The 26,069-nt window shown below is 39.8% G+C and overlaps 1 protein-coding gene across 2 annotated transcripts in view; it reads right to left on the minus strand.

The window, feature by feature from the left end:
• Positions 1-6,795: 6,795 nt before the first annotated feature.
• NCOA6 (nuclear receptor coactivator 6) overlaps positions 6,796-26,069 on the minus strand; it is a 53,434-nt gene continuing 34,160 nt past the window's right edge. For both annotated transcript variants that reach the window (XM_048495939.1, XM_048495940.1), the window contains 6 exons: positions 17,986-18,107; positions 14,108-17,104; positions 11,426-11,479; positions 10,249-10,285; positions 8,623-8,771; positions 6,796-7,388 (listed from right to left, as the gene is read on the minus strand). In XM_048495939.1, the coding sequence (XP_048351896.1) occupies positions 7,342-7,388; positions 8,623-8,771; positions 10,249-10,285; positions 11,426-11,479; positions 14,108-17,104; positions 17,986-18,107 (3,406 nt within the window). In that variant the 3' untranslated portion in view covers positions 6,796-7,341. The remainder of the gene's footprint in view (positions 7,389-8,622; positions 8,772-10,248; positions 10,286-11,425; positions 11,480-14,107; positions 17,105-17,985; positions 18,108-26,069) is intronic.

A 26,069-nucleotide genomic window follows, 5' to 3' on the forward strand; every position in this document is an offset into this window, starting at 1 on the left:
GTAAACATCTCATCGACTTTGTAATTTCCGGCATGATATGTAAAATGGCTCTGTTGTTTTGCTATTTCCACTAATACAGGAAAGCCATCACATGTTCCCATCCAAGTAATTCTATTAAGTGTTCAGTCTGAACCAAGGGTGTCCAAAGGCACCAATACAGGAACCTCCTCTGTTAAGTTGGTGCTTAAAAATAATAATTTCTCTCTGTGTGTATGTGTGTGTGTGCACATCTGTAAATATGCTATGACACAGAGAAGATGTACACATTTTTTTAAAAATTCAACAATTGTAAATTGTGATTAGCTGTGCAATGTTCTGAATGATTGGTAGGAAGAGTGTTGAAATTACAACCTTAAAAAGATAGGCTGAAATCTAAGTCTTGAAAATTTGCAGCACGGACTCAGGGACAAAACAAAGTATGTGGCTACCTTTAAGGTACATGTTTCAGAAATATTTGATTTGGATGGATTTGTGTGTGTGTGTGTGTCAGAGAGAGAGGAAGAAGGAGAGAGAAAGTCTATTGATACTAATCTGCATGTCCTAAAGAAATTTACAAACTTGGTAGAACTGTTTTTGTGTTCGTTTGTTTTAAAAGTAATTTAACAATCCGGTTTGACTAGCTACTGCCTTTTAGTCCAGGGAAAAGGATTTGCTTTCCCCTGGCTCAGCTGTGTAACAGCATTAACACCAGTCTGTGGGATTGCACCTCTCTTTATAGTGGCATGACCACACTGTGGCACACCCGCATCACTTCCGCGGATAACAAGTTGGGAAAGTGAGAATGGCAGTTTGTAGCTCACTTTGTCCTTTAGGGCGGTTCTTTTGTAATTAGCATAAGCGAACACACCTGTATATAGATGTATATAAATATATTTAAGCAATAGTTTCATGAAAGCACCCCCAAAGTTTTGAGGGGTACTGAAAAGCAAAATGGGCAAGGCCTGTGTCTAGAGAAAAAGTCTTATCACTGACCACAAAAATGTGGCTATTTCTTGCCCACCCTTGATTTCAGTGGAAGCAAGGTCGAACCTTCCTGGTGGGAAATATCCTGGAGTGTTTGCAATAGAGAAGGGCTGCAATAGAGAAGGATGCTTTGAAATTTATTAAATCTGTTTAATAACCATTTCATTAGTCATTTGTATGTTTTCAGTAGTGAGGGGGCAGTTAGGGAGAGTATAAGATAGGTATTTATTTCATTACTTTTAAGGGGGGGGGGGTTGCCTCCAGAGTTGTGCATATTTAGCTTCTTCCTGCCAGAGCAATAAAAAGAGAAACAGAAGATACAAGCCTACACACACTTAAGTAAACCCCATAAGAAAAACTTGTTTCCAAGTAAGCATGCTTAGGACAAAGTTATAAAGACCACTGCAGGGAAGATGGCATTTCTGCCATGACTGTTTTGAATGCATTTGAAAGGAGATCCAGAGATTTGACTAGGTTTAAATATTATTAGGAACAAAAGCTTGGTGAGAAAGCTATTTGACATCTAACGATAAAGCTGGGGGCATTTGTTGAGGGTAATTTCAGCACAAGGCAGTCGTTTCAGAAGCAGGATAATTAAATTGAAACGGTATGTTATAGAGGTAAGTTCAAATGTTAGACCTCAGGAAACCCCTCCCACAACGATCCATTTGCTGTGGAACCTCTGAATGTTGCAGAAGATTCTGAGTGCGTTCCATGGCAAGATCTTAGTTCACACTGAGGCATCAGAGAAGGCATGTAGTACAGTCATGGAAACTGAGCTCCAGAGTGCATCTAATAAGCCTGCTGTGGGAATCTGGAAATGAAGGGCAAGTTCTCTTTCCAACCTCACCAATCTGGTCACAGAATCCCTAAGCAGCATCCTGATTAGAAAAAGCTTCCTTCAACCATGTCGTATAAGTCTTGGCTTTTACTATACACCAGTTAATTTTATCCACTCCATTTCAAGTCATGGCAAATTGCAGCTGGATGCTGAACAGACTAATCTACAGTGCCTCCTTTATTCATTTTTTTTTCGGGGGGGGGGCAGTTTTTAAATTCCTGCCAAAAGTTAAATAGTATGTCCTTGCTGGCAAAAAAACAATAGCATGTGGTTTGTTTTTTTAGCATGGCCTTGCCAGAGGTAAAAGCAAGGACAGGTGGCTAGAAACCATTATTTTGATTACTTGAAGCAAAATTCCCATCCATTTACTTGCACAGATGTGGATTGTGCTCTTAGTCATTTTAGCTCATCAGCCAGACAGAAACAAATGTACTAGGTACAGAGAGAGGAATAAAGCGACCACACAAACACTCCACATAAACAATAATTTGCTGGAGTACTGCAATAGTTTTTGCTGGTGAGATAAATATTTTTTAATGTTTTAAAAGGTTCCCTTCTTTATTAATCACAGGCATTTTATATTGACCTTTATTATTCTTAAGATAATGTGATTTGGCTGTTGTGGGTTTTCCAGGCTGTGTGGCCATGGTCTGGTAGTTTTTGCTCCCAATGTTTTGCCTGCATCTATCTATGGCTGGCATCTTCAGAGGTGTGTCACAATGAGATGTGTTTCTGTCCATGGCACAATGTGGAAATTAGGGGCAAAAACTACCAGACCATGGCCATGCAGCCTGGAAAAACCACAATGGCCAGTTGATTCTGGCCATGAAAATCTTCGACAATACATATTGTGATTTTTTTTAGGTCTTCATTTTAAACATGAGATTGTATGTTCTATTAAACAACCTGTCTATCCTGATAATTTTGCATCTGTCACCTTTCACTTTTTAATGTCATGTCTGTATTGCAAGGTCAACCAAGACAGAGATGCTTTGTCTAAACCAGAGACAGAACTTCTTCTTGGTGAGCAGCTTGTAGGAACTAATTTTCCAAGCAAATTTTTTGACACAGCCAACAGATACATAGAATGCCCCTGCAGTGACAGTGTTATAGGATATGCTGTGTCTTGTCAGTGACTTTGTTACTTGAAGCACAATTCAAGTGACTTGTGTCTTGTCAGTGACTTTGTTACTTGAAGCGCAAATATAAGCACGTGCTGCTGGTAGAAGTCTGAGGATCAGATATCACAGCTATTAAGTATATAATAGTTGTGGTCCAGCTCTGCGTGCAACTAGCATTACATTATAGCTAGCCTTGCATGGGAATCCGCTTCCCCCGGGCAAATCAATAAAGATTAGTTGCACACTGCAGTGTGGATGGAAATATGCAACCAGATTGCAAAACATCTACTGGATTCCATATTCAGATGCACTGTGCATGCAGAAGCCAGATTTGGTCTGCAAAGTCCCTTGAGGGATCAGGAGACAAAAGTACAATTGGAATATCTCCAAGGAAGAGACTTATTCACACAAGATTTTCACTCTAGCACAGATGCCATTTTATTTCAATATCACTTTTGTAAAGAGGTATTCCCATTGATTGCAGTCAGATGGATTTATCTGCTCCCATCAGTGCTGATGACATGATTAAACAGTTCTCCCTGTAAGTGGGACCTGGGTCCAGGAAGATTCCACCCCTTAGCTCTGAAGCAGAGAGAGTTGTCTGCAGTTGTGGCACAGGGGACAACTGGGGATCCACATTTGCATCGAAGTTGCAAGAAAACATTCTTCCCTGTCCATATTCTGCAATGTATGTGGCATTGGATGCCTCATAGGTTAATTCAAATGGCACTTTATTATCTTGTACTTTAAGGAAATATCCTTGCCAAAAGGTAACTGTGACCAAGGGCATCACTCTTTGTAAGGGGTGGGGGGAGAAAATGCATAAATCAGACGCAGGGTCATAGCTAGTGGGGGGAAGGGGGGTGAGTAGAGGCCTGAAGGAGTCCAGTGCCCAGAGGTGCCCTTGGATTTTGCTGTTAACATTCATCTTTCCTGCTCCAAACCCCACCAAAATGACCCCTCATTTTCTCTCCTTTTCCTTTTGTATTTCCTATGATAGAAAAAGTAGCTTATAACTAGACTATCCCCAGTAATAATAGCATCTTATATTATACCCTGACTTTACCCACCAAGTAATCATTGAGTGTTACAATATTTCTTTATATACCAGCCCTATTGTTCCTCATATTATTTGTGTCCTGATTATCTCTTCATGCTGTGTTGACTTGTGTATGTGCCTTTCACCCCTTTCTGCATGATTTGGCACACTTCTCAAGCAGGAAAACATACCCACAAAACCTAGGCAACCATAGTTAAACCGTCCTACTATGCAAAGTTGATTGGAAATTGAATTCTACAAATGTATGTATGATTTAAATATTTAAAACTAAGATGCCAAGGGCTTGATTTGGCAAATACGTTCCAAGAACAGCTGTATGTATGTATATTAGCAAAGCAACTTCATCTATTACAGTTTTTCTTCCAGTGACTACTTTGTAAGTTATTTTTCCAGGATAAGAATCTCAGTGTGGGGAAGATGTAACCTACGGATTAACTGCTTTTCAGCCGTAGTTCTCCTGTTCCTTTAATAGTTGTGTAGCTGAGAGAAGATCAACAGGTGCAGCTTTCAAACCTCTTCAGCACTGTGATATGACAAGCTACATCCATTTCGACAGCTACACAAACTATTTGAGAGACATGAACTGTGACAATGAGAGGTTGGTCACCTGCAATTTAAATTGACGTTTGCCACAATTCCAATAAAACCGTACAGAATAGCCAGGAATTCCTAATATGCAAAACAACCTTACGGTTTTTGTTACAGGAGTGTCATAAAGCAGAAAAAGAAAAAGAAAAAAAAAGCAGGCTCCTGTGGTTTCAGCAGGGGTAGTTGAGAGGGGACCTGTGAATATATTAGTAAGAATATATAGCAAGAATATATTAGCATGGAAAGGATGTGGAAAAATACTTCTTTCACCTCTAATCAACCGTCCATGTGCTAGTGAAGAGAGTATTAAGATAAGATTACCACCAGCATTTTGCCAACATTGGATTGGGCTCTCCATCATTTCTAAACTTCTGAAATGGCCAGTCTAAACAATTTGGGTTCAAAAGGGTTGCCTTAAGTCCTCCTTTACAATGTTTTAAATAGTGTTTGTCTCCTATTTTAGCAACATGCGCCCTTTCTCTTCCCCCAACACAACCACTTTTAAAAATGTTTGCATTTGAGAACCTGCATGCTGGAAAGGAGCCCGGGCCCACAGACTGAATCCTGCACTTCTCTCACAACTACGTTCTGCTAAACAGGGAAGGGGTGTGCGTATGAGTGAATTTAAAGCATAGATTCTATCTATTGTATGCCTTACAATAGGACAACTATTACAATGAGAGTTTTTGGCCAGAGGACAATATCCAGCCCCCAGCAACCTTTTCTATGTCATTTATACTGTAGAATGGAAACATGAACATAGTTGAAACAAAAATGTGTCTTTGTGTGCAACCTGCTGGGAGTGGCAGAAGAAGAAGGAAGCCCATTCCTTGTATGGCACCGTTTAGATATTTGCAATGTGTTGACAGAGCAAAGGACACAACTGCCTCAAAAGTGTTCTGTGGTGTGCCTGTGTGTATGTAACATGGTTTTGGTTGTTAGACTGTAATGCTGTCCTTTGGGGGGGAAATCTAATATAATGGCGGGAAAGCCAAGAAATAAAAATATATATTTAAACCATGACTGGCATTCAATGAGTTCTTTAAATACACGTTACTTAACATGTTGTACTGTTTGAACAGAATCAATCCCATTTTTTAATCGAAGGAGTGGTCCTTTACAGGAGTTTCGCACATATGGCACAATCAGTGTATCAGTACATACAGCCAAACCATAGGATGCCCACAGCTTTGTAAGGGAAGCCATTATGCAGCTTTACACACCAGTTAAAGTAGTAGCACTTACGGAAATGAAACATACAGCCATTCACATTGGCTCGGAAACTATGAAGTATGAGGATGCTCACAATGCGTTTTTTCACACCTGCTTCCAATAGTGCCCCAAGACCTCCAATAGGCTGATGCTGGAGATTGCAGGACCTGCCTGCAGAAAAATGCCACTTGGCTGGCTTCACTAAATAAGTGGGGAGCCAGATGAAACTGGACTCGCCTTCCTCCTCCTGTCAGACAAGGGCATGTGGCCAGGCCTCTCTGTACCAGGAGGGATGGAAGACGAGGGAAAGAAGGAAGCTGTTTGATGCCCATCTGCTTGCTAACACACCTGAGCTGTCAAGGATGAGGAACAAGCACTTGAGCATTTGGAAAGGACAGCCTCTGTGTTGCCCTCATTTTTTTCTTCCTGCTGTGGTAACTGCCATGCACGAACAGTCTGTGAAAGACCGCAGAACTCTGTTGATCAGATTGCCTGTTTCTCACACACCAAACAATTGGTGCAACTGTGGAGCAGGTTGGCAGTGTATTGGTCAGGTGGGCTTCCTTCCTTCCTTCCTTCCCTCCCTCCCCCTCCTTTACAAAGCCAGGGTCCATCCACCTTTGCAAATTGGAGGGGGGGCTATGGAGATGAGAACTTACAGACACCCTGCTGGCTCCCCGCACTTTGCAAAGCCAAGATCCAGCTTTGCAAATGGGAGGGGGCAGTATAGAGATGTAGAGATGAGAACTCTCCCCATCTTCATAGAAACTCTGCTGACTCCCCTCCCATCCTTGCTACAGTTGGAATCCAGGGGTGGGGTGGGGGATGACCATAGAAGATAGCAGATGGAGAGTAACAGGCAGAGAAGAAGGAGAACTGATGAGAGAAGGTGGCCAAAGAGGCACTATTAACCCACCAACAGCTGCCTAGAGCCCACTGTATTGTTCAGCGCAATGGACTTTACTGCTAGTTTAGTATAATCCTGATGTGAAATAATGCGCATTGCAGACTGTAGGTCAATAACATTTATTTAGAGCATTAAGTAATCCACATTTCACAAACGTTTTCATTTCATTTTACTGGTCCTTTTCTACAACAAATACATCAAGCCTACTATATAATAAAACTATTTACATTTCCAAAATTGGGCCATATGTAGCCCTTTTACTGCTATTCACATACAGTACTTGACCAACCGCACAATACATTAATATCTAAAAAAAGACAACCCTGTACTCTAGTTTGTCCTATGAAAAGTGAAAACGTACAAATAAATTTACAATTATCTCATTTTTTTACAACACGCAAAATCTAGTGTGCTACTTGTGGATTTTACAAAAGCAGGGAATTTAACAAGTAACCTGATTTTTTTTAAAAAAATCATTTCTTCTTTAGAAAAAAAGAATTTGCATTTATTGGGAACAGTATAATATTAAAACGAGCTACTGTACAGAATATTAGGGGAGATTCTTTCACTGTAGGGAGAAATCACAACTCAGAACTGCTAAACTGATCAAATTCACACATTTACAAGCCTTGCATATCCAGTCAGTAATTCACTTGGATTTTCTTCTTTTTGACTGCATAGCATTCGCATTTGTTTCTAAGGAAGAGAAAAACAATTTCATAAGAACACTTGTCGTCCATTCACATTTAAATACAAACATTCTCAAGAAAAGAGGAAACTGTCATACGCGGAAACCAGGATAGAGTTTATGTATCTAAAACTAATCTCTGGTATTGGCTTTGTCTCCATTTAATCATCACTATATTTACTATTCCAAAATTTGTGCACAAAACCCACTGGTTCCCTACAACCGTAAGTTAACTGATGTCGGGCTGCGCTGAAGTCTTATGAAAAAATATAATACCTCCACTGCCAACTGTGCCGTGAGTGAATCAGAAATGAATCTTAAGACCGAAGTCTGTTAAAGGATTCTCTGATTTCTTGGGCATCATTACTGTGGGACTAAATGCCAGGAACCTGCTGCCCTCTTGCCAATTATGTTATCCTATCTGCTTAGGAACATTTCTTCTCACAGCAAAATCCCCCTCAGCTAAACAAACAGTGTCTGAATGGAGAGCATCTGAATTCCTGAGATCCCAGAAGACTGATAAGGGATCCTTTGATAGTAGCCAAGGCACTTCATAGCAAGGGCACTGAGACTGGATTTGTCCTGGTTGTAATGCTGCCCACAGATGTTGCATTTTACTTTCTCTGATGTAAATGAACAATAGGAAAGTTCGGGAAGAATGGACGCCACTGGATGGGGCTATATCCTGTTAAGAAAGATGTAGTGTAAATCAGAGGGCCCGGGGGCTGGCATCTTGGTGACTTGAATCTCGGTGGAAGTCATTTAACACTGGCTCCACCATTGGGAATGCCCCAGCATGCCCTGTCCCCAATACTGGTGTCTGCTCAAGATGCCAGCACAGCTCTGCGGTGCCTGACTTCTGGGTTTCTGTGCCACCGAGTAGAGAGGCAGCCAGCTACCAGCATGCTTGCTCCCTGTATCAGTGGGGCTGCCCCTTATGTGCATTGGCAACAGTCCTCCGTTTCCTCTGTGGATGTAGCATCCCCCCCCCCCAAAAAAAAATCTAGATTGGACTGTTAGTTGCTTTGTGGATAAGTTTACACATTTCAGAGGAGGTGAAGATGGAGAACAGGAAGGTAAAAACAAATTCATCAAATTATATGCAGTGCCTCGATACCAGTTTGTTACTAACTCAAAGGTTTACCATCACACTAAATATAAGCACCAGCAGATTCATTTAGCGCCATCATTACAGGAAAGATACTTTCTCCTGCCAAGATCTGACTTAGCTGGGTAGCTCACCTTTTGCAGAGCTGGATGCCGACACTGGTCTGGAGGACCTCTTGCGCTGACCGTTCTCTACCGCCTCCTGCACTGCAACAGAGTCCTCTGCTCTTGAATTTTTTCTGCTTGGAGTTTTAGACTTTTCACAAGTCTCCTTTGGCTCATTTCTGACAAAAGCAGGACGACAACAACATGTTTACAGAAACAACGGACAGCACAACAAAACAGGATGAGACCTGTAGCCATTAAACATATGAAGGTGCATTATGCTGAGTCAGACTACTTAGCTATCATGGTTAGTATTTATGACTGGCAGCTCTCCAAGATGGAGGTCCTTTCATATCAATTACTTTTAACTGAAGATGACAGGGATTAAAGCAGTGACCCTCTGCACGGAAAGCAGGAGCTCTGCCCCTGAGTCATGGCTCCATTGTTTCGCTTTCAACACCATCCAAAGTTTTCTACTCTTACTATTATTATTTTATTGATACAAAAACAGTTATACACAACAAACAAGATCACTATGCTGGATTTTGTATTAAATCACATGTCGGACACTTCCCAAGCATCTAGGACTGTGTGATGTATCGACGAATAATGCATGCAGAGTCGAGTAGGGTGGCCTTTTGCAGCTGACATATGGTGATCTTGTCAGCGCCAATTGTTTTTAAGTGCCGTCCAAGGTCTTTAGGCACTGCACCCAGTGTGCCAATCACCATTGGGACCACCTTTACTGGTTTGTGCCAGAGTCTTTGTAGTTCAATCCTCAAATCCTCGTATCGTGCAAGTTTTTCCAGTTGCTTTATTATTATTATTATTATTATTATTATTATTATTATTATTATTATTATTATTATTATTATTATTATTATTATTATTAATAATAATAATAATAATAATAATAATAATAATAATATTAAACATAGGCTGACCTTCCATAAATGGGCTCAGGGTGGTTTACAACCGTCAATTCGATATCCAATAAAGCATAGAAGCAGTGCTGGAAACTTGACAGGTGATAATTTAGGTAACCAAGGACAGAGATATTTTATTATTAAAAAGATAGGACCAACCTTCATGGGGGCAAGGTTGATTTTTGCAAGCAGGACACTGTTAGGATAGGAACCCAGAACATTTTATTTTCTGTATGATGAAAAAGCATCAACATTATTTTGAAGGCTTTGCTGATTCCCATCAATCCAAGCATCTCTGGGATGAGAACAAGTATGGCAGGCACAGAAACAGAGACTCCACTAAGAGGGGAAAAATTTCAGCTCTTGATCCCAGATTCTTAGGTTTCCTTCCAAGAAGGGCCATCCACTTTATTGCATTTGATTGAAATGCATGATTATGGGTGTTAAGTGTTCAGTGCAGTGTTTTCACACCTGTGGCCCAGGGACAGCAGAATGCTATTACTTTTAAATGAGGATTCAATAATACCATCATCATCAGTGGAATAATCACACAATATGAAACTTAAGTACACATGCAAGTCTTTGCAGGAACAAGTCCTCATTTAGCATTCCCTGTAACAGGAAAACATGGCCAAGGAAAGAGAAATTTTCTATTAAATGAGCATTAAATATGCAACCCAAAAAGAGGATTAATTTGAAACAAAATATTCTCCATTCTGAAATTACGTACATAATGCCAGTGATAACTGCAGAGTTTTTTTGCACGTCTGAAAGAAAAAGACACAGAGAGAAATACTGAAATATCTCGTATGCTGTTGAACTACATGTACAAAAGAAAACTTCCAGAGTGAAAGTTATAATTCGAGGATTTCTTATCACAAGCCATGTTGGAAAATCTTTACAAACAGCTGAGCCAGGTGTCTTGTGATTCTTGCTCTGAGAATGAATACCATTTTGCAAAACTAATTGCTCTAAAGCCTACAAATGTAATAGATCTCAGTTACCCTTCCCCAGCCAGAAAATAAGGGCTGCAATCTAAGCACAGATCAAACAAAATACAGGTCCACCATGATTTTAATCAAATAGTAGTTACACATTTCCCTGCTTCCAGATAAGAGGAAAAAAATTTCACCTTAAAGGAAATTAGCATGTTCAACAACTTAAAGCATATTTGCTCCACAGAAGCAATATCCGTATTGCCAGATGGTGCCAACTTTATTATGAAGCCTAGATACCTTATTGGAAACCATTTGTGAAGTACACACCTGAGCACACCTTAAATGGCCTGCCTGATGAGGCCAGGAAAGCTCCCTCACTTTTATCTTTCCGCACACTGTCTGAACCGAACAGTTCAGGAGGACATTTTATTAAAAGTTATAGAAGTTTTAATGTTTATGGAGAACTTCAAGCCCTTCATGGCAGTATTTATTGTATGTAATAAACGGTTTACTGCATTTTAAAGATCATTTGTAATTCACCTTCCACCTCTGTAAGGAAGGTGGATAATAAATGACATTAATAAACTTCTGACCTCCAGATATTTGTCTGGAGAGCAGCAAGATGTACAAAGAGAGAAAGAGAGCCAGCTTTGCCCAAGTACCCTTCAGTTTCTAAGAAAACCTTTAACCATAGCTATCCATCCTTATTTTAAAGTGATTTAAACATACCCTCCCAAATTCCAAACTCAGCTATGATTATCACATAATCCTTTTTCTTTCTCCGAGCAAGGTTAAGTAGAATTGTTGTCCAGATAATTTTCCAGCTATTTAGCATTACACTAAGCACAATCAATGGTTTTAACACAGAAGTTGAAAGCTTTGGTGCAAAAGCTCAAAACGTAATCAAGGTTTTACATGCACATACATCACGTTATGAATTTTTCTGCCATTTGTTCAAGTACCATTTACCTGTTCTTTGAGCAGCACTCTCTGGTGTTGAAACTGGAGTCTGGGCTGAAGTTGCTGAGAAAAGAGAAATGAGGCAAAGTGCTTAACTTTTCTGTCAATGGAATCTACCCATCAAATCAGCTGACCGAAGCAATCAGGAATTTTACCACTACAAGCCAGAAAAACCCAGACTTTCTTGTCTTACGCTGCAATGTAACTATGAATATTTGTCTGTCTTCACTCTGGACTGTGGGTCTGAAATCGCACTGGCTGCTGTAGTAGATACCGCCATCTGAATGTAGACATAGGCCATGCCACTTTGTTGTTCCCATTGGACTTATCTGCAACCTTTGGTACAGTGGACCACACCATTTTGATGAGGTGTTTGGAAGTAGAGGTAGGTATCGGGGATGTGCTCTGGATTGGTTCAAATCACTTCTTGCAGACTAGACTCAAAGATTTGCCATTGGCGACTAGTTGTCACCAATGTGGAAAACCTATCCCATGGGTTTCCACAGGGCACAAACCTATTCCACCTCCACCCCGTTATTCAATCACTATATAAAACCCTTAGGACAAACTATCTGCCATTTTGTGTGGGCCGTAATCAATATGCTGACAACACTCAGTTTGTGATCTTCTTGTTCAAATTTCCTAATGATGTGGTAGAAGATCCTACATTCTATGGTTAAATGGCTAAGAGTGAACAGATTGAAACAAAATCCTGAGAACACAGAGCCAATGCTGGCTGTCTGAGGTGAAGATCTTGAAGGATATTGTATGACCCACCTGCTATAAGATTCAACTGACCCTTACTTACTAAATTCAGGCCCTACAGGCTATACAGGATCCAGCACTACTGCTAAAGAAGCAAATTAATAAAGCTGCAAGAAACACTTTCTTTCAACTCAGTTTAGTCCAGAAGATGGCCCCTAACTTCTCAGCCAGTCTGGTCACCAGTATCCAAGCCACAGTAAGGCCAGGCCAGGACTAGACTACTATAATGTACTCTACAAAAGTCTACTCCAAAGTCAACTCAAAGACTCAAGATGGTACAAAAATGCCACTCATTGATTATTAGCGGAGGCTACGTGGAACATGGGGAGCATGAAATAGCCTAATCTTGTCAGATCATGAAAGCTAACTGGGGTTGGTATTTGAAGGGAGACCTCCAAGGAAGATTCTGAAGAGGAAAGCAATGGCAAACCATGGCTGGGGTTGCCATAAGTTGACAGACTTTGCAGCACTTTGGGCATGCACACAAAGGTGGAACATACATATTGCTCCCATTTTGCAGTCACTCCACTGGCTGCTCATCAATTACGGGGTTTAATTCAAGGTATTTGGCTATCATATACAAAGCTCCCCATATCAAACCCCCCCCCCACACACACCCCTTCACTAATCTGACTAGGGCCTTGTGCAGGTGCCAACCCTGCAAATAGTTAAGATCAACAGCTGCCTGAACATGCACATTGTCTGTTGTGGACTCCACCTTATGGAATGATCTGCCCAATGAACTCAGCAAGACCTTGACAAAATCAAGATATAGTAAGGTTTTTTGATTTATGATTTCATATATTCGCGTAGTTCCCGGACTGTTTTTGCTCCTGTTACAACTTTTGAGTTTTGTGAAAATGTTTCTTAATTTTGCCCTTCATAGTGACCCCAGGAACAGATTTTCCACAAGCAGGAAGGGTCTATTATTTGTACACAGAGTGTACAAAACATTTTTAAAGAGCCACCTGATTATTAGCAGCACTGAAAAATGCAGCAACTTTTCCCCCTTTTTCCATATTCTCATTTCTTCCAATTAATATTTGTAACTAAATCATTTTATTTGTCTCCATTCATTACCTTGATTTTCCTCCTTATCAGAAATTCATACTGGAAAATTTGAAGCCTTTAAAAACCACTATGTGTCCCCCACCCCCAAACACACACACACACACAGCTTTTACCAGAAAAGAAAAACAACATTCAAATGTTAGGAAAATTAAAAATATATGCAACGCTGGGTTGCTTACCAAATTCTGAACTTGGTCTACTGCTTTATGAACATGATGAAATGTATTCTTCATACAAATTGAGTTAGCAAATAATAAATGCCGATTAGTATTTTTAGGGAATTTAAAACCGTGTGCCTTCATTTTATTCATACTTTTAAATAGATCTGCAGCTGCAAACTTAAATGTGTCAGTTGGGAAAATAAGAAAAAAAATTGAAGACTTGGAATAAAAAGCATGTACACTATAAAGATCCATGCATGAGGCTTCTTGTTGGAACCTGATTGTCTGTGGAAACTTGATAAGACTTATGGAAGGTTCCTTTCAGCAGCTGCTTCAGGTTATTGTATGCTTATCAATCAGGAGGAGAAACTGGTGCCGCATCAAAAGGTACTTCAGAAATAGCTGAAGATACTCTTGAGATGATTGATCTTTGGCGTATTTTATGTTGCAAACCAATGGTTTTTAAATTATTTCTAGATGATTGTTTTGTGTATGTTGACAGGCATAAGTCGGCTGCAACTTAACAATACTTTACAAAGGTATGTATTGCAAACCTTGTTTGTTTCCTAGACCTTAGGGTATGCAGGATGGGCTTCAAATTTCCCCAGCCATTCACTTCTCTAATCCACCTTTCCATACACGTTTTGGGCTTTCAATTGTGGGGAGGGGAGCTGTATATAATTAACATACATACCTATATTTTGTGATAATTCAGGATGTGTTTCTGCTCTCTCATCATCTGGTCCAATTCCAACCTGCTCTGCAGGCAAAGTACCAGGGTTACCATTAGTGCTTGGAACTGTCGACATGACGTTAGAGATCACTGGAGTGGTTACTACTGAGAGCACATTTGTGGAAGGAGTGCTACCTGGTAAGCTAAGAGATACACAGGCAGAAACAGTAGCTGGAGTACCAACATTCAAATGACAAATCCCAGAAGTGCTTTGTTTCAAAAGAACAGGTGCTAGAGGTGCCACAGTGTTACCTTCCAGTTCCACAGGCAACTGTTCCGCTTCTAGACTGTTAGGGATTGGACCATCTAGTCCCTGGCCTTCCACTTCTCCCTCCACACAATACTGTTCTTCCCCTTTCTCAAAGCCATCCGTAACTTTCTTACATGCTTTTGTCAGCAGAAACTGACCAATTCTGTCCACCTTCCCCTTTCCCTTAGTGAATGAAACTGGACTTCGTCTATTGGCAGAAGATGCGGGGCTATGTGCACGAGGAGGGGAAACTACAGCTCCAGACTGTGTGGCTGGTACAGAGGATGGATCAACAGAAGAACAAGTTTGAGAGCCCATCTCTTCTGGGTTGAAATCTTTGACTTGATGAACAGGAGGATGTGAGGAAGCATTTGAAGAAACTGTTGACGGGGAAGAGGAAAGCGGGGCAGGAGTCGCTAGTGAATTAATAACCAAGGACCGGCTTGTTGGCATACTTGAGATAGGGGCATTAGAGGATACACTAGGAGGTGCAGGCCCAGATGAGAACTTTATATTCTGGGATAAATGCAAAGGACCAACAACTGCCACAGATTGTGGCATTAAATTAGAATTAGAAGTCATTGGGGTTGCAGGAATTGTACTTGGCTGAGACCCTTTCATAACCTGAATGATTGAAGATGAATTTATAAAAACTGGAGTAATGAACTGAGGTCGAGCATTAGACTGAACTGTTGTCGGTCCTTCAGAAGCCTTAACTTTAGTACCCACATTGGGCATGGTGACAACAGTAGACATTAAGGTAGGCTGCAAATGAGAAGGAATTGGCGCTGACGAATTAGAAGACGATGTGATAGGGTTAGAAGTTACAAATACGGTTATCTGATTGGGTGGGAGTGATGTGGAAATAGAAGCAGAGCTAACAGGCCTCTGAATTACTGGGGGAATATTCTGAGAAATATTTGAGTTTATGTCTCCAAGGTCTTGTTGCATTTGAGTTGAACAGGTGTCAGTGCTTGGGGGTAAGCTTAGGGAACAAGAAGGATCTTTGCTAGAAGAAGGATCCTGCTGAGGAGGAGGAAGAGGAAGAGGAGGAGGAGGAGGAGGAGGAACGGCAGTAATCTTTTTAAATTCTTCTGCACAAGTCACTGTTGGAGACATTTCAAGACCAGGGAGACCTGGAGGTTTAATGGTTACATTAGGAGCTCCAGAATGGTCAAGAAGTTGACTTAAGGATGTTGGTGCCTCACGCATAGCTGGAGAGAGGATAGTCTTGTTTTCCTCCAGACTAGGAAGCTTGTTGGCTTCTGCAGAAGAGGGCTCCCTTTTCTGATGCTCTTCGTGGATTAGGATTTTGATTTCTTGGCTTGGAACACCTTTCAGCTCAATGTTACGTTGATCTTTGTTCATTTGTGCTGCTTGTGTACTCGGACATGCATTGTCCTGAGGGCCACTGAAACTCTCTTTGTTGTTATCCTCAGGAATACCAGCCAAGACAGATACAGGTATTGCAGGGTTCTGAACAGTTAACATTCCATTATTTTGAAAACCTCCAGGCATGGGCATTTGCAAAGGAGAAGGGCCAACCATCATGCTTCTTTGCAAGTCAATGTTCTGCATGAGTGCTGGATTCTGTTGTGCCAAAGCTAATTTGGCTGCTTTTGAATTTTGCCTTCCAGGGCTTGGTGTGGCTTTCCTACTTGACCCAGGACTGGACCTTCTGCTGTTGCTTGGACTGGCACGCTTTGCTCCCCCAGAATTGGTTTGCTTTCCTGAATTAATAGCCATAAGGTCCAACTTGTGAGCTTGTGGGGAGATAAAGTTTGACTGATTGTTCATTGTCAGATTTGAGGGTGCTTGTCCGATAGCCTTCAAAGTGGTTGGATTAAGACCCTGCTGATCAAATCCTCTATTAAGGTTTGGCCTAGGAGGCAAAGGGATATTAATCTGAGGAGGAAAGAGACCTGCAATAGAAGCATTGAGCCTCTCCGGGGATAAACTTATTTCTGATGGCTCTGTGCTTGGGGGGCGGTTATTGGGAGTCTGAGGATAGTAAGGTCTTGGACTTGCCCTGTTTGGTGTTTTGGGTCTAGATGTTTGTGATGTAGTAGCAACATTCTGAAAATGGTGTGGGTGAGGACCAGGAAGAGAGTTAGGCTGCTGTTGAGGACTTGCACCTTGGGAAGCTGACAATGGAGACGGTCCAGGTTTTGGCCCTGCCATCATTAACTGGTTTTGTGAAACCACTAAATGAGATGCAATGTTATTTTGAGACCCTGATGTTGGAGGGGCTTCAGACCCATTTCCTTCTGCAATAGAGGGTCCTGATGAAACTTCTCCCAGTGGAGAACTAGTAGGGTTTTGTGCATTATCTTGGTAAACTATCTTTCGTGCAGTATTCACTAGAGAAGGATTGTTTGCCATAGGAATTCTTTGCTTGTCAGGAGATGGAGGCACTCCACCAGGACCTTGCAGACTAACCATAACTGACATGTTGTTTCCTGGCTGTACTGGCATTCTTTGAGTCTCTACATTCAGAGGGCCCCTAGGTTGATGGACACCTTGAAGAACAGGAAGTCTGGCAGATTTAGGATCCTGTTGCATCATAAGCATCATCATCATCTGTTGCTGCTGCTGTTGGGATGGGGTCTGCTGAGGTGTTGGTGTAGGCTGCTGCTGCTGTCCATGCTGCAAAAGCTGAGGTGGTATTTGCTGAAGGGATCTTTGTTCCATTGGCTGTGATGGGTAGCCTGAAGACAAATATAAGATGAGCATTCACTTATCAGAAATATGGAATTCATCACTATAATCCAGCTCCTTAGCAGAGGAGGACATCTGACCAACATACCGTTAATACTTTTTTAAAAAGTCCCAGATAAATTTGTGGGAGCATTATTACAGCTAAAATTCTGAACACATAGAATAAGTCTTGCTAAGAATCATCAAGGGTTTCTGCAAAGACTTCTCAGCACTCTTTGAATGTGTCTACAAGCATGTGGATAAGAGGTTATACAGCAAATTATTTATAAAAAGTGCCACCTCAAGCAGTTACACTCTTCTAAGCCCATTAACTTCAACGAACATAGGAGGGTATAACTCTACTTAGGATGTCACCATAAAGGTCCTTAAGTAAACTTATCTATCATTAGATGAATAATGAAAGCAAGGGACTGAAGTACCTGGGTGGTTTTCACAAAGGAAGAATTAAGTCTTGGGTCCTCAAGATATTTTATTGGGACCAGTACTTATATATAGAAAAAAAATCAACACACATTTGTAGATGACGCCATATAGACACCACTGAATCATGATTATATCATACTGTAGAAATTGCAGGCATGTGGCAGTTGACTATGGAATATTCCACAACCTGCAAGACATGTAGATTATAAAATCTGGTTTATATGGGCCTGGGACATGACAGAAACATATGTTATTGTTATATATGTTATTGGGTACATCTGTGGAAGTCTTTGGATGCACATGACAAAGAAAATACCTCTTTGGAGCCAGCTAGAGATGATAAGAAAAATCACATTTAGAATTAACGTTAATAGATATGGCAACATCTCTAATAACATAATTGTATTAACTGAATAAATGAAAACCGTCATGAAAATATGTTCATCACCTTGTGGTCTGTTTGCGAAGTCAGCAAGTTTATGTCCAGTGTTATCCAAATTTATACCTTGCTCTCCTGGCGCTGATGGCTGATCTGCCTCTTCCAGACCAGCTGGGCGTGAATCTGAGGCACTAAAGACAGAAATATGCATGACTAAGGCAAATTGAGGGTTTTTTTTTTGGGGGGGGGGGAAGGGCTGAAATTGACTTGACTTCTTAAATGGAAAAATTATATGACATGCTACAGTCAGATGTTTATTCTGTGCTGTAGTCAGATGTTTATTCTGCACAAAATGCACCTAGGTCAGATATGGTGACCACACTGTTCACTGACTAACAAAGAAGATTTTTTTCAGTTGTAGATCTTTAAAAACATTATTACAGTAAGAAGCCAACATACCTGGCTTTCAGGATAACCCCTCTCAAGCCTCAATTATTTAAGCCCGTGCTACCCCATTTTGGACCAGTCCAAAAGATCTACATGCAGTACAATTCATTTGGTTGATAATTAGGTATCAGCTGAAAGGATGAGAGGTTGTGGTATCCATAAGGCAAGATCACCTGCTAAATTGCAGATCTCAGCAAATTAACTAAAATATTCTCTCTTGTGGAAAGTAAGCAGTAAATCTTTACAAAAAACAATTACAGATTTTATAGAGGATCACAATGCAGGACTCACAATACTAAGCCCAACAAAATGGCCCATCTAGCTCAATTTTATCAGAAGGGGGAGCAGTTCCCCTGTTTCAGACACAGGTCTTCTACCAAGGAGGAGATGCTAAATACTGAACCTGGCAGCTCATACATTTCAAACACATATTCTGGCTGTTCGCTCTGGAGGTTACACAGCATTTCTTCAAAGAGACCCCAAAGAGCTTGGAATGCACATACTGCAGCATCCTGGTATGCTAAGCAGGTATAGGTCTGGATGGGAAACTTGCTGGGAACCCTCTGTATGCTGCTTTAAATTCCATGATACAAGGCAGGCTATTAAATGAATACTGAAGGGGGACCAAGATAGAAAATTTTTCCAGATTAATTTAAAAAATCAAGGAAAATTGCTTTATTGGGAAGTTCAGAGAATCTAACCCAATGCCATGAGCAAAAGCTGGCACACACTGTACTACTGGCGGCTAATGGAAGTAGACTCACTGTCTCTGCTTTTGATTGGTTTTTAGCATACCAGTAGAATTTAACACAGAGCTTGAACCATGGGATGGTATCATGAAGTATTAAGAGGAATATTAACTACAGTTAAAACCTAATTCAAATGTTTCAAAGCCAGGAAGTGCAAAACTGGGTAGCTACTATGCTGAATGCAAGTTCAACAACAACAACAAAAATCCTAGTTCTTGCTGTTTTAACTCAAGGAAAATTAATTTATTAGGGAAGGGTTTTTTTCCCCTGTTGATTAACTTACACTATGTAAGCTACCTTGAGGCTCAGTGGAAAAGGTGGGCTATACATGATATAAATCAACAAACATAAATGGATAAACACCATAACCCAAATAATTTGATGCACCTTGGGATAGCAGCTGCAACACATTTCTACAGCCTATCTTCTACAAACCATGAGATTATTGGAAATCACCCTTTCAACTCTGGACTCGACTAAATAAAATCATGTTTAAAATACATGATTGTGGGAGATTGACCTTATCAGTTTGCTGCAGCCAAGATGATAGAGAACTGGATGGCACATCAAAGGCACAGTCTTTTATCAGCTATTGTGATTGAGTTTTTTTCATTATGCCTCAGATGAAATTAGCTCTTGCTTGCAAAACCTGACACAATCAAATCAGAAAATTGTAGGTTGCTAGATGATTCATTGCCTAATTTCAGATTTCCTACACAAAATGATCAATTGAAAATACTTTGTCCCAATTATATCCACCTTAACTCTCATATTTCCCTGCTTTACACGGTTATTGGGCAGGTGGCAGATGTAAAGTGAATGATGACTTTTGTTAATGTCTTATGTCTGCAAAATTAAAGCTATTGTGCTGGGAACTGAAGGGCTGAATTGCTGAAGATGAATTTGTTTTTCCCCGTTTAAATTGCCGTAAACTTTATGCTTTAGCTGAATGGAGGTTTTCTCACTGCATTAGCAATGTCAGATAATAACAAGCTGCAAAATATAAATAAGGGTTCTCAAGCTAATTCATAGTTCAAACAACACATCTGCACTGTGCTCTGTAACATTTTGTTCTTTCCCTGTTTGGTGATTACTATTACCATTCATGGCTTTGCGTAGCTATACATGATGCCTCCTTACCTGATTAAAGTGCTGTAATTGACAGTCTGGGCAAACTTCTGAGTATTTTTTTTTAAATGACTAAATGTATACACACAGCCAGGCATCCCTACACATTTAACTTTGCCATGAAACATGGGGGGGGGGGGGGCAGTGGTAGTAGGGGGTACATATGGGTTTAGAAAAGTTGTGGGAAAAGCAGCTGCAAAATAAAGTGTCTGAATAGAATAGATACTGGTGAATATCTGTATGTCAGGAACAAAAAACGGCTGAGAAAAAAAGTATAATTAAAATTAATAATATATACCCAGTCTAGTCCAGAACTTTTAATAGGCATATAATCATATATACAATAAGTCCAGTGCTTAAAGAAATAATGTTAAAAACAATCTTAAAACACTTAACATTATAATAATTCAATAGAAGTGTTGGTCAAAAGATTGCATCTCCAACGTCGCCGAAACATCAAATTTAATGGACATAACTTGTTATATGAATTGTCAATTATTACATGAATTATCAACAAATTATTTGCAATCAATTTGAGATGTCACTGGAGATGCAATCTTTTAATCCCAAATTCTATTGAATTATTATAATTTTAAGCATTGAACATTGTTTAAACATTTTTAAGAACTGCAATAAAGACAGATTGTATACACTATTAATTTATTATTAATTTTAATTATTCCTTCAGCTTTTCTCAACCTTTTTCGGCTCATTGTATGAGTTAGGTTCTGATTGCCCTTCTGTTTTCTGAACAGCTGCATGTCATAAGATTTCTCTGAACCAAAATTATGAAAAGGAACAAATGGCAAAATATTACCTAAAAGGCCCCCTGGACAAGGGTAAGGTAAGGCTAGTATCTTACGAAAGAATCAGATTTTTTGTGGAAGAAATCCAAAGCAATAGGGGCAGGGTGCATAATTGGTTATGCAATGTATTGAGATCTCATAACAAACCTGTATCTGTCCATGACAGGCACAAAGACAGCATTCTCTTGTGCTCCATCCACCTCAAGTCTCAGTGAGAAAGGTGGGCCATAAATAAAGTTGATCAAACAGCCACAGAGCACAAGGCTCTCTCAGTGGGAAAGACAGGATGTCTAAATGTCACTACCAGCTGCAAAAGTTAGTCTTCTAATATGTGCTACTAAAATAAATTGGTGCACAAACCAGTACCCTTCCAGCCTAACTACACAGTATGTTACTTCACTTGTTTTCTCATGATCCCCATGGTCACACAACAGCTAGAGAGAAAGAAAGAAAGAAAGAAAGAGAGAAAGAGAGAAAGAGAGAAAGAGAGAAAGAAAGAAAGAAAGAAAGAAAGAAAGAAAGAAAGAAAGAAAGAAAGAAAGAAAGAAAGAAAGAAAGAAAGAAAGAAAGAAAGAAAGAAAGAAAGAAAGAAAGAAAGAAAGAAAGAAAGAAAGAAAGAAGCAAGCCAAACAGGCTCAGAATGATGCCACTGTGGGTGGAAGAACTCTTGACTCTCCTCCAGCAGTTTTCTCACATGAAAATTCCGTGGAAGGGAAGTTATTTCACTAATTTTGCTTCTTCATGTATGCAGATAGTTCATGCGGCACAGCAACATCAGCAAAATAATTCCCCCTGACATAGTTTCATGGCTGGGGGAAGGAACTCTACCTGCCCCCGCCCCCAGCACTGTTCTGAACCTGTTTGGATTTTTTTTTCAAGCAGTCCCCCACCACTGTTGTACAGAACACAGAAAGACACATGAAGCAACACATTGTGCAGTTTGGCTCCCAGTCATGTATTATCATACACTGGAACATGTTTTTTCCACATTAATGCTCAGTCCCTTCCTTTATTTTATCTTACCTTTCTCATTCCTATAGCCAAACAAAATACTGATCCCTTAAATATACTAAGGGCAAGGGTTAGAGGGCCCATACATTTCAATTTTTTAATATTCAAGCTAAAATTTGTAATTCTTGTGATTTAATATAGACCTCTAGTGAGAATAATCAAAATACATCTATACCATCTGTTCAAGTATGAATGAAAATAAAAAGTATTAGAACCCTAGGATTTTTTTTAAAAAAAATAGCAGAAACACTCCTTTTTTTTGCTGCACCTGTACAATCTCATTCGTTGCCACCACCCATATTTGAAGAAAGAGAGGACCGTGAAAGTAGTCAATATATTGAATGTAATACAGAAAAGTATGTACTTGTATTAATATTTGTTAACTTGAAGAAATTCCCAGTTTGGCAACAGCCTTAATTTGTTTTTAACAATTTTCATGAGAGCAAGAATATTTTTTTAAAAGATGCAAGAACTGGGTTATTATTGACCCACAGGGTGACGTCACATCATCATATTTACTTCAAAGACTTTGTTTACACGGTGGTTTGCCATTTCCTTCCCCAGTCCTCTATATTTTACCCCCAACAAGCTGGGTACTCATTTTACCAAACTCGGAAGGATGGAAGGCTGAGTCAACCTTGTGCCAACTACCCGAACCAATTTCCATTGGGATCAAACTCAGGTCGTGAGCAGAGCTTTGACTGTAGAGCTGCAGCTTACCACGCTGAGCCATGGGACTAAGCACTATAGCACAGAAAAACAACAGATGAAGAGAACTTCAAACACATCATTCCAGATTAATGTTTCCAGGTCATGTCTTGATGTTAGCACCGCAAGGAGCAAAGGGCTCTCAGTGCTCTGATGTCAATGAATGTGAGATTAAGAAAAAATAACCAAAGTTACTGCCTTTCCTTTAATGGCCAATTAATTTGACCTAGGCTCTTCAGACAGGCCACACTAAATTATTTATTTATTATATGTATATATTCCTATATATTTTAAATTTGACTTTTTTCTAAATTTGGAATTGCCCATTTAAAAATTTTCTTAACCCCATCATAAAATCCATCTTTTCCTTCCATGTGATCACTACCAAGAAGCATTTTGCCATGGCTAAAGTAATCCTTGGATCCTCATCCTCATCCTTCAACAGAAAAGGCACAGCCTTAGTTCTATCAACAGACACTAAATTCCTCAGGATCGGACCTAGCCATTTCACTTTGTACAAGTCATAGTATGAGTAATACAAAAGCATATAATCTGCTGTTTCAGGCTCTCCCCATCCACATTATTTATCTGGAAATGTGATCTTCATATAGCAGCCCCTCAGAATTGCTGATAAGAGTGCCTTCATCCTGGCTAGAAAAAAAGGCTCAACTATAGGTGGGAATTGTTAGATTATTTCAAATAGGATGGGATGACAGACAGAGATCAGAGACCAAATAAAAATAATGAACAAACCCAACAAGCTAGAGGATGTTTATCCTATCTAACTCTATTCTTTTTTTTCATAAGGGAAATGATCAAAGTTACTTATCTGATGGTAGTTGAAATTTACCCTGTGTTCTGTTGTAGAAAGTGCAGTTTTGTACTTGTGTATTTGCTTCATTTATATAGAATTCTACATTTCCAGATATACATGTACACATACTTTTGTATTACATTCAGAATATGGATTGTTTTTTTGTGGCCTTCTCTTTACTCTGTTTCTTAGGCCTTTTTTCTCCCCTCTGATATTTTCCACCATCATACAAATAACAAGCCAACGCAAAGATTCACTTAAACTCTTCTTGTATTCAGAACAAACTCTGAAAACTGAGGCTGATTCAAATTTACGATCTCTTCCCTCCTTGCCCAGTACTTCTGGGGTCAATTTCAGATTGTCGTCTTCTCAGCCTCTGTACCCGGAAGTACACCAGAGCTGCAGAACAAATCCAAGATTGAAATCCAACGGGAAAATGGGTGTAGGATGTAAAATATTCTTATCTATGAAAATAAGAGTTTCTTGTGAAATATTCTTACTTCTGTTTTACAATGATGTTTCATACTGCCTCAGATGTGAGTTTTAAACCTCAAGCATGTAAACTGGCGGGGAGAAGAAAATGTTGTCCAAGAATATATATTATTATGCCTGCTAATTGCCACAGCTTGTTCTTTCCAAGATTCAGCAGAAATGTGTGTTCCCCTCAAAAGCCTGGGAAAGGATTCTTTGCTTTTTGATTAAACCTGTACTAAAGAAGCAGCACTACTGGTTCCAATACTCTTAAACTCTCTCAAGGAACACTGAGTCACTTTAAAAAGTATGACAATCCAATAAAGACCAGAAAAGATGCTCATGAAGCATCAACTGGCTTGGCACCAGCAATGAGCAAGTAAAACATAAATGGACTTAGTGAAGTTCTGCTTGTGCAAGATGTTGTGCCACACCAAGCACTTTCCCCCTATATATGAAAGTGCCCTGAAATTGGTTGCACAAGATCTTATACAAGCAGGAAACACAAGTGGGGATATAACGAGTTTGACTGAGTGCCAGTCACTACCGTCTTTTTTTCTCCCCTTTCTGCATTTTTACTTGTACAATTCTGGTGCAAGCAGAAATGTTGTGCTGCATCCAATCCACCACCACCATTACCTGCACAGAGATCAGAGATAAACGTATGGTTGGTTCAGCAGCTACACATAAGCACTGCCCTACTACACTGCAATAGATTACGTTTAGTCTAACAACTGTCAAAAGTTCTTAGAACTTCATATTGGCTTGCAGACTCGGGTCCAATTTAAAATGATGCTGGTGAGGCAAAGGAACTTACCACCAGACACTTGCCGAACGTTTCATTCAACTGCTCTGTCACCCATGCAAAGCACCTATGCATGCTTACGTAGTCAGCCCAGCAGAAAAACATTCATCTGTGCCAACATTCTCTTGGTGTACTAACTAAACACAAATAGCTGTTTAGCATGGGGAAAAGCCATGCACGTGTAAAGTTGCATGGCTGAGTTCTTTTGCCTTGCCAAAATCACATTTACATCAGCCCTTAAATACCAGTTTTAAATATCCATAAAGGGACCAACCTTCACTGTGGAAAAAGCCACATGACAATTATACAATAGCTTATGAACACAGTTAATCTGCTTTCCCTTAAAGTCAAAATAACCAATGAAACAGAACTCAAAATGCTCTTTGATGGGAATCATATACCATTTCCTACTGATCTATTATAACAGAAAGTCCCCCAAAATATGCTATCACATATTCTCACTATTTTATCTCCGTTTATCCATTTCAAACATTAAATGACTTCTGTACATTTTATTGTATTATTTATTATATCCAAGTGTGCCATATTTGAGAGCATATCTTTTTTAAAAAAAAATTGCTGGAAACAATCTTTTGAGGAGACAAACCTTTTGCTTTTTAAATTTATGTTTCTGTAAATTTCAGTCTTGGTAAAATCAAAGAATAAGCCTCACTTGTTTGAAAGCTGGGTTTTTAAAATTGGAAACCTTCATTCCAAGGATAAATATGCCCTTTTGAAGGAAATCAATGGATTTATATGTTAGTAGACCCATTACATTCTCTACACATAACAGTGTAAAAAAAAGCACCCAGGGATAGAAAGTTCAATTCATAAAACATAAATCAAACCAATGACCTACTGACCACTGGACAAAAGGGTAGGAAGTCTGCAGGCATATACAATTTGCTTTATTTCCAATTTTCTTCTGGGGGAGGGGCGGAATTGAGGAAATCTGGTGTATCATATAAGCCTTGTCTTACAAATTTGCCTCTTTTATGCAGTTGCAGATTGTGTGATCCTGAGGTTCTCTTAGGTCTTATTCCAGCTAGGGGGCGGTGAGGTCCACTACATATCTGAACTAACTCGTTACACAACATAAAAACAATTGTTCCAGTCTCATGATTTTTAGGAATTTCTTTTGATATTGGAATGCTGTATCCTAACCTGGACACTGGAATTTATTAACCAAGATTCAGGACCTTGCCTGCAAAATA

Source organism: Sphaerodactylus townsendi, linkage group LG05 (genome assembly GCF_021028975.2).
Source record: "Sphaerodactylus townsendi isolate TG3544 linkage group LG05, MPM_Stown_v2.3, whole genome shotgun sequence".
Classification (NCBI taxonomy): Eukaryota; Metazoa; Chordata; class Lepidosauria; order Squamata; family Sphaerodactylidae; genus Sphaerodactylus; species Sphaerodactylus townsendi.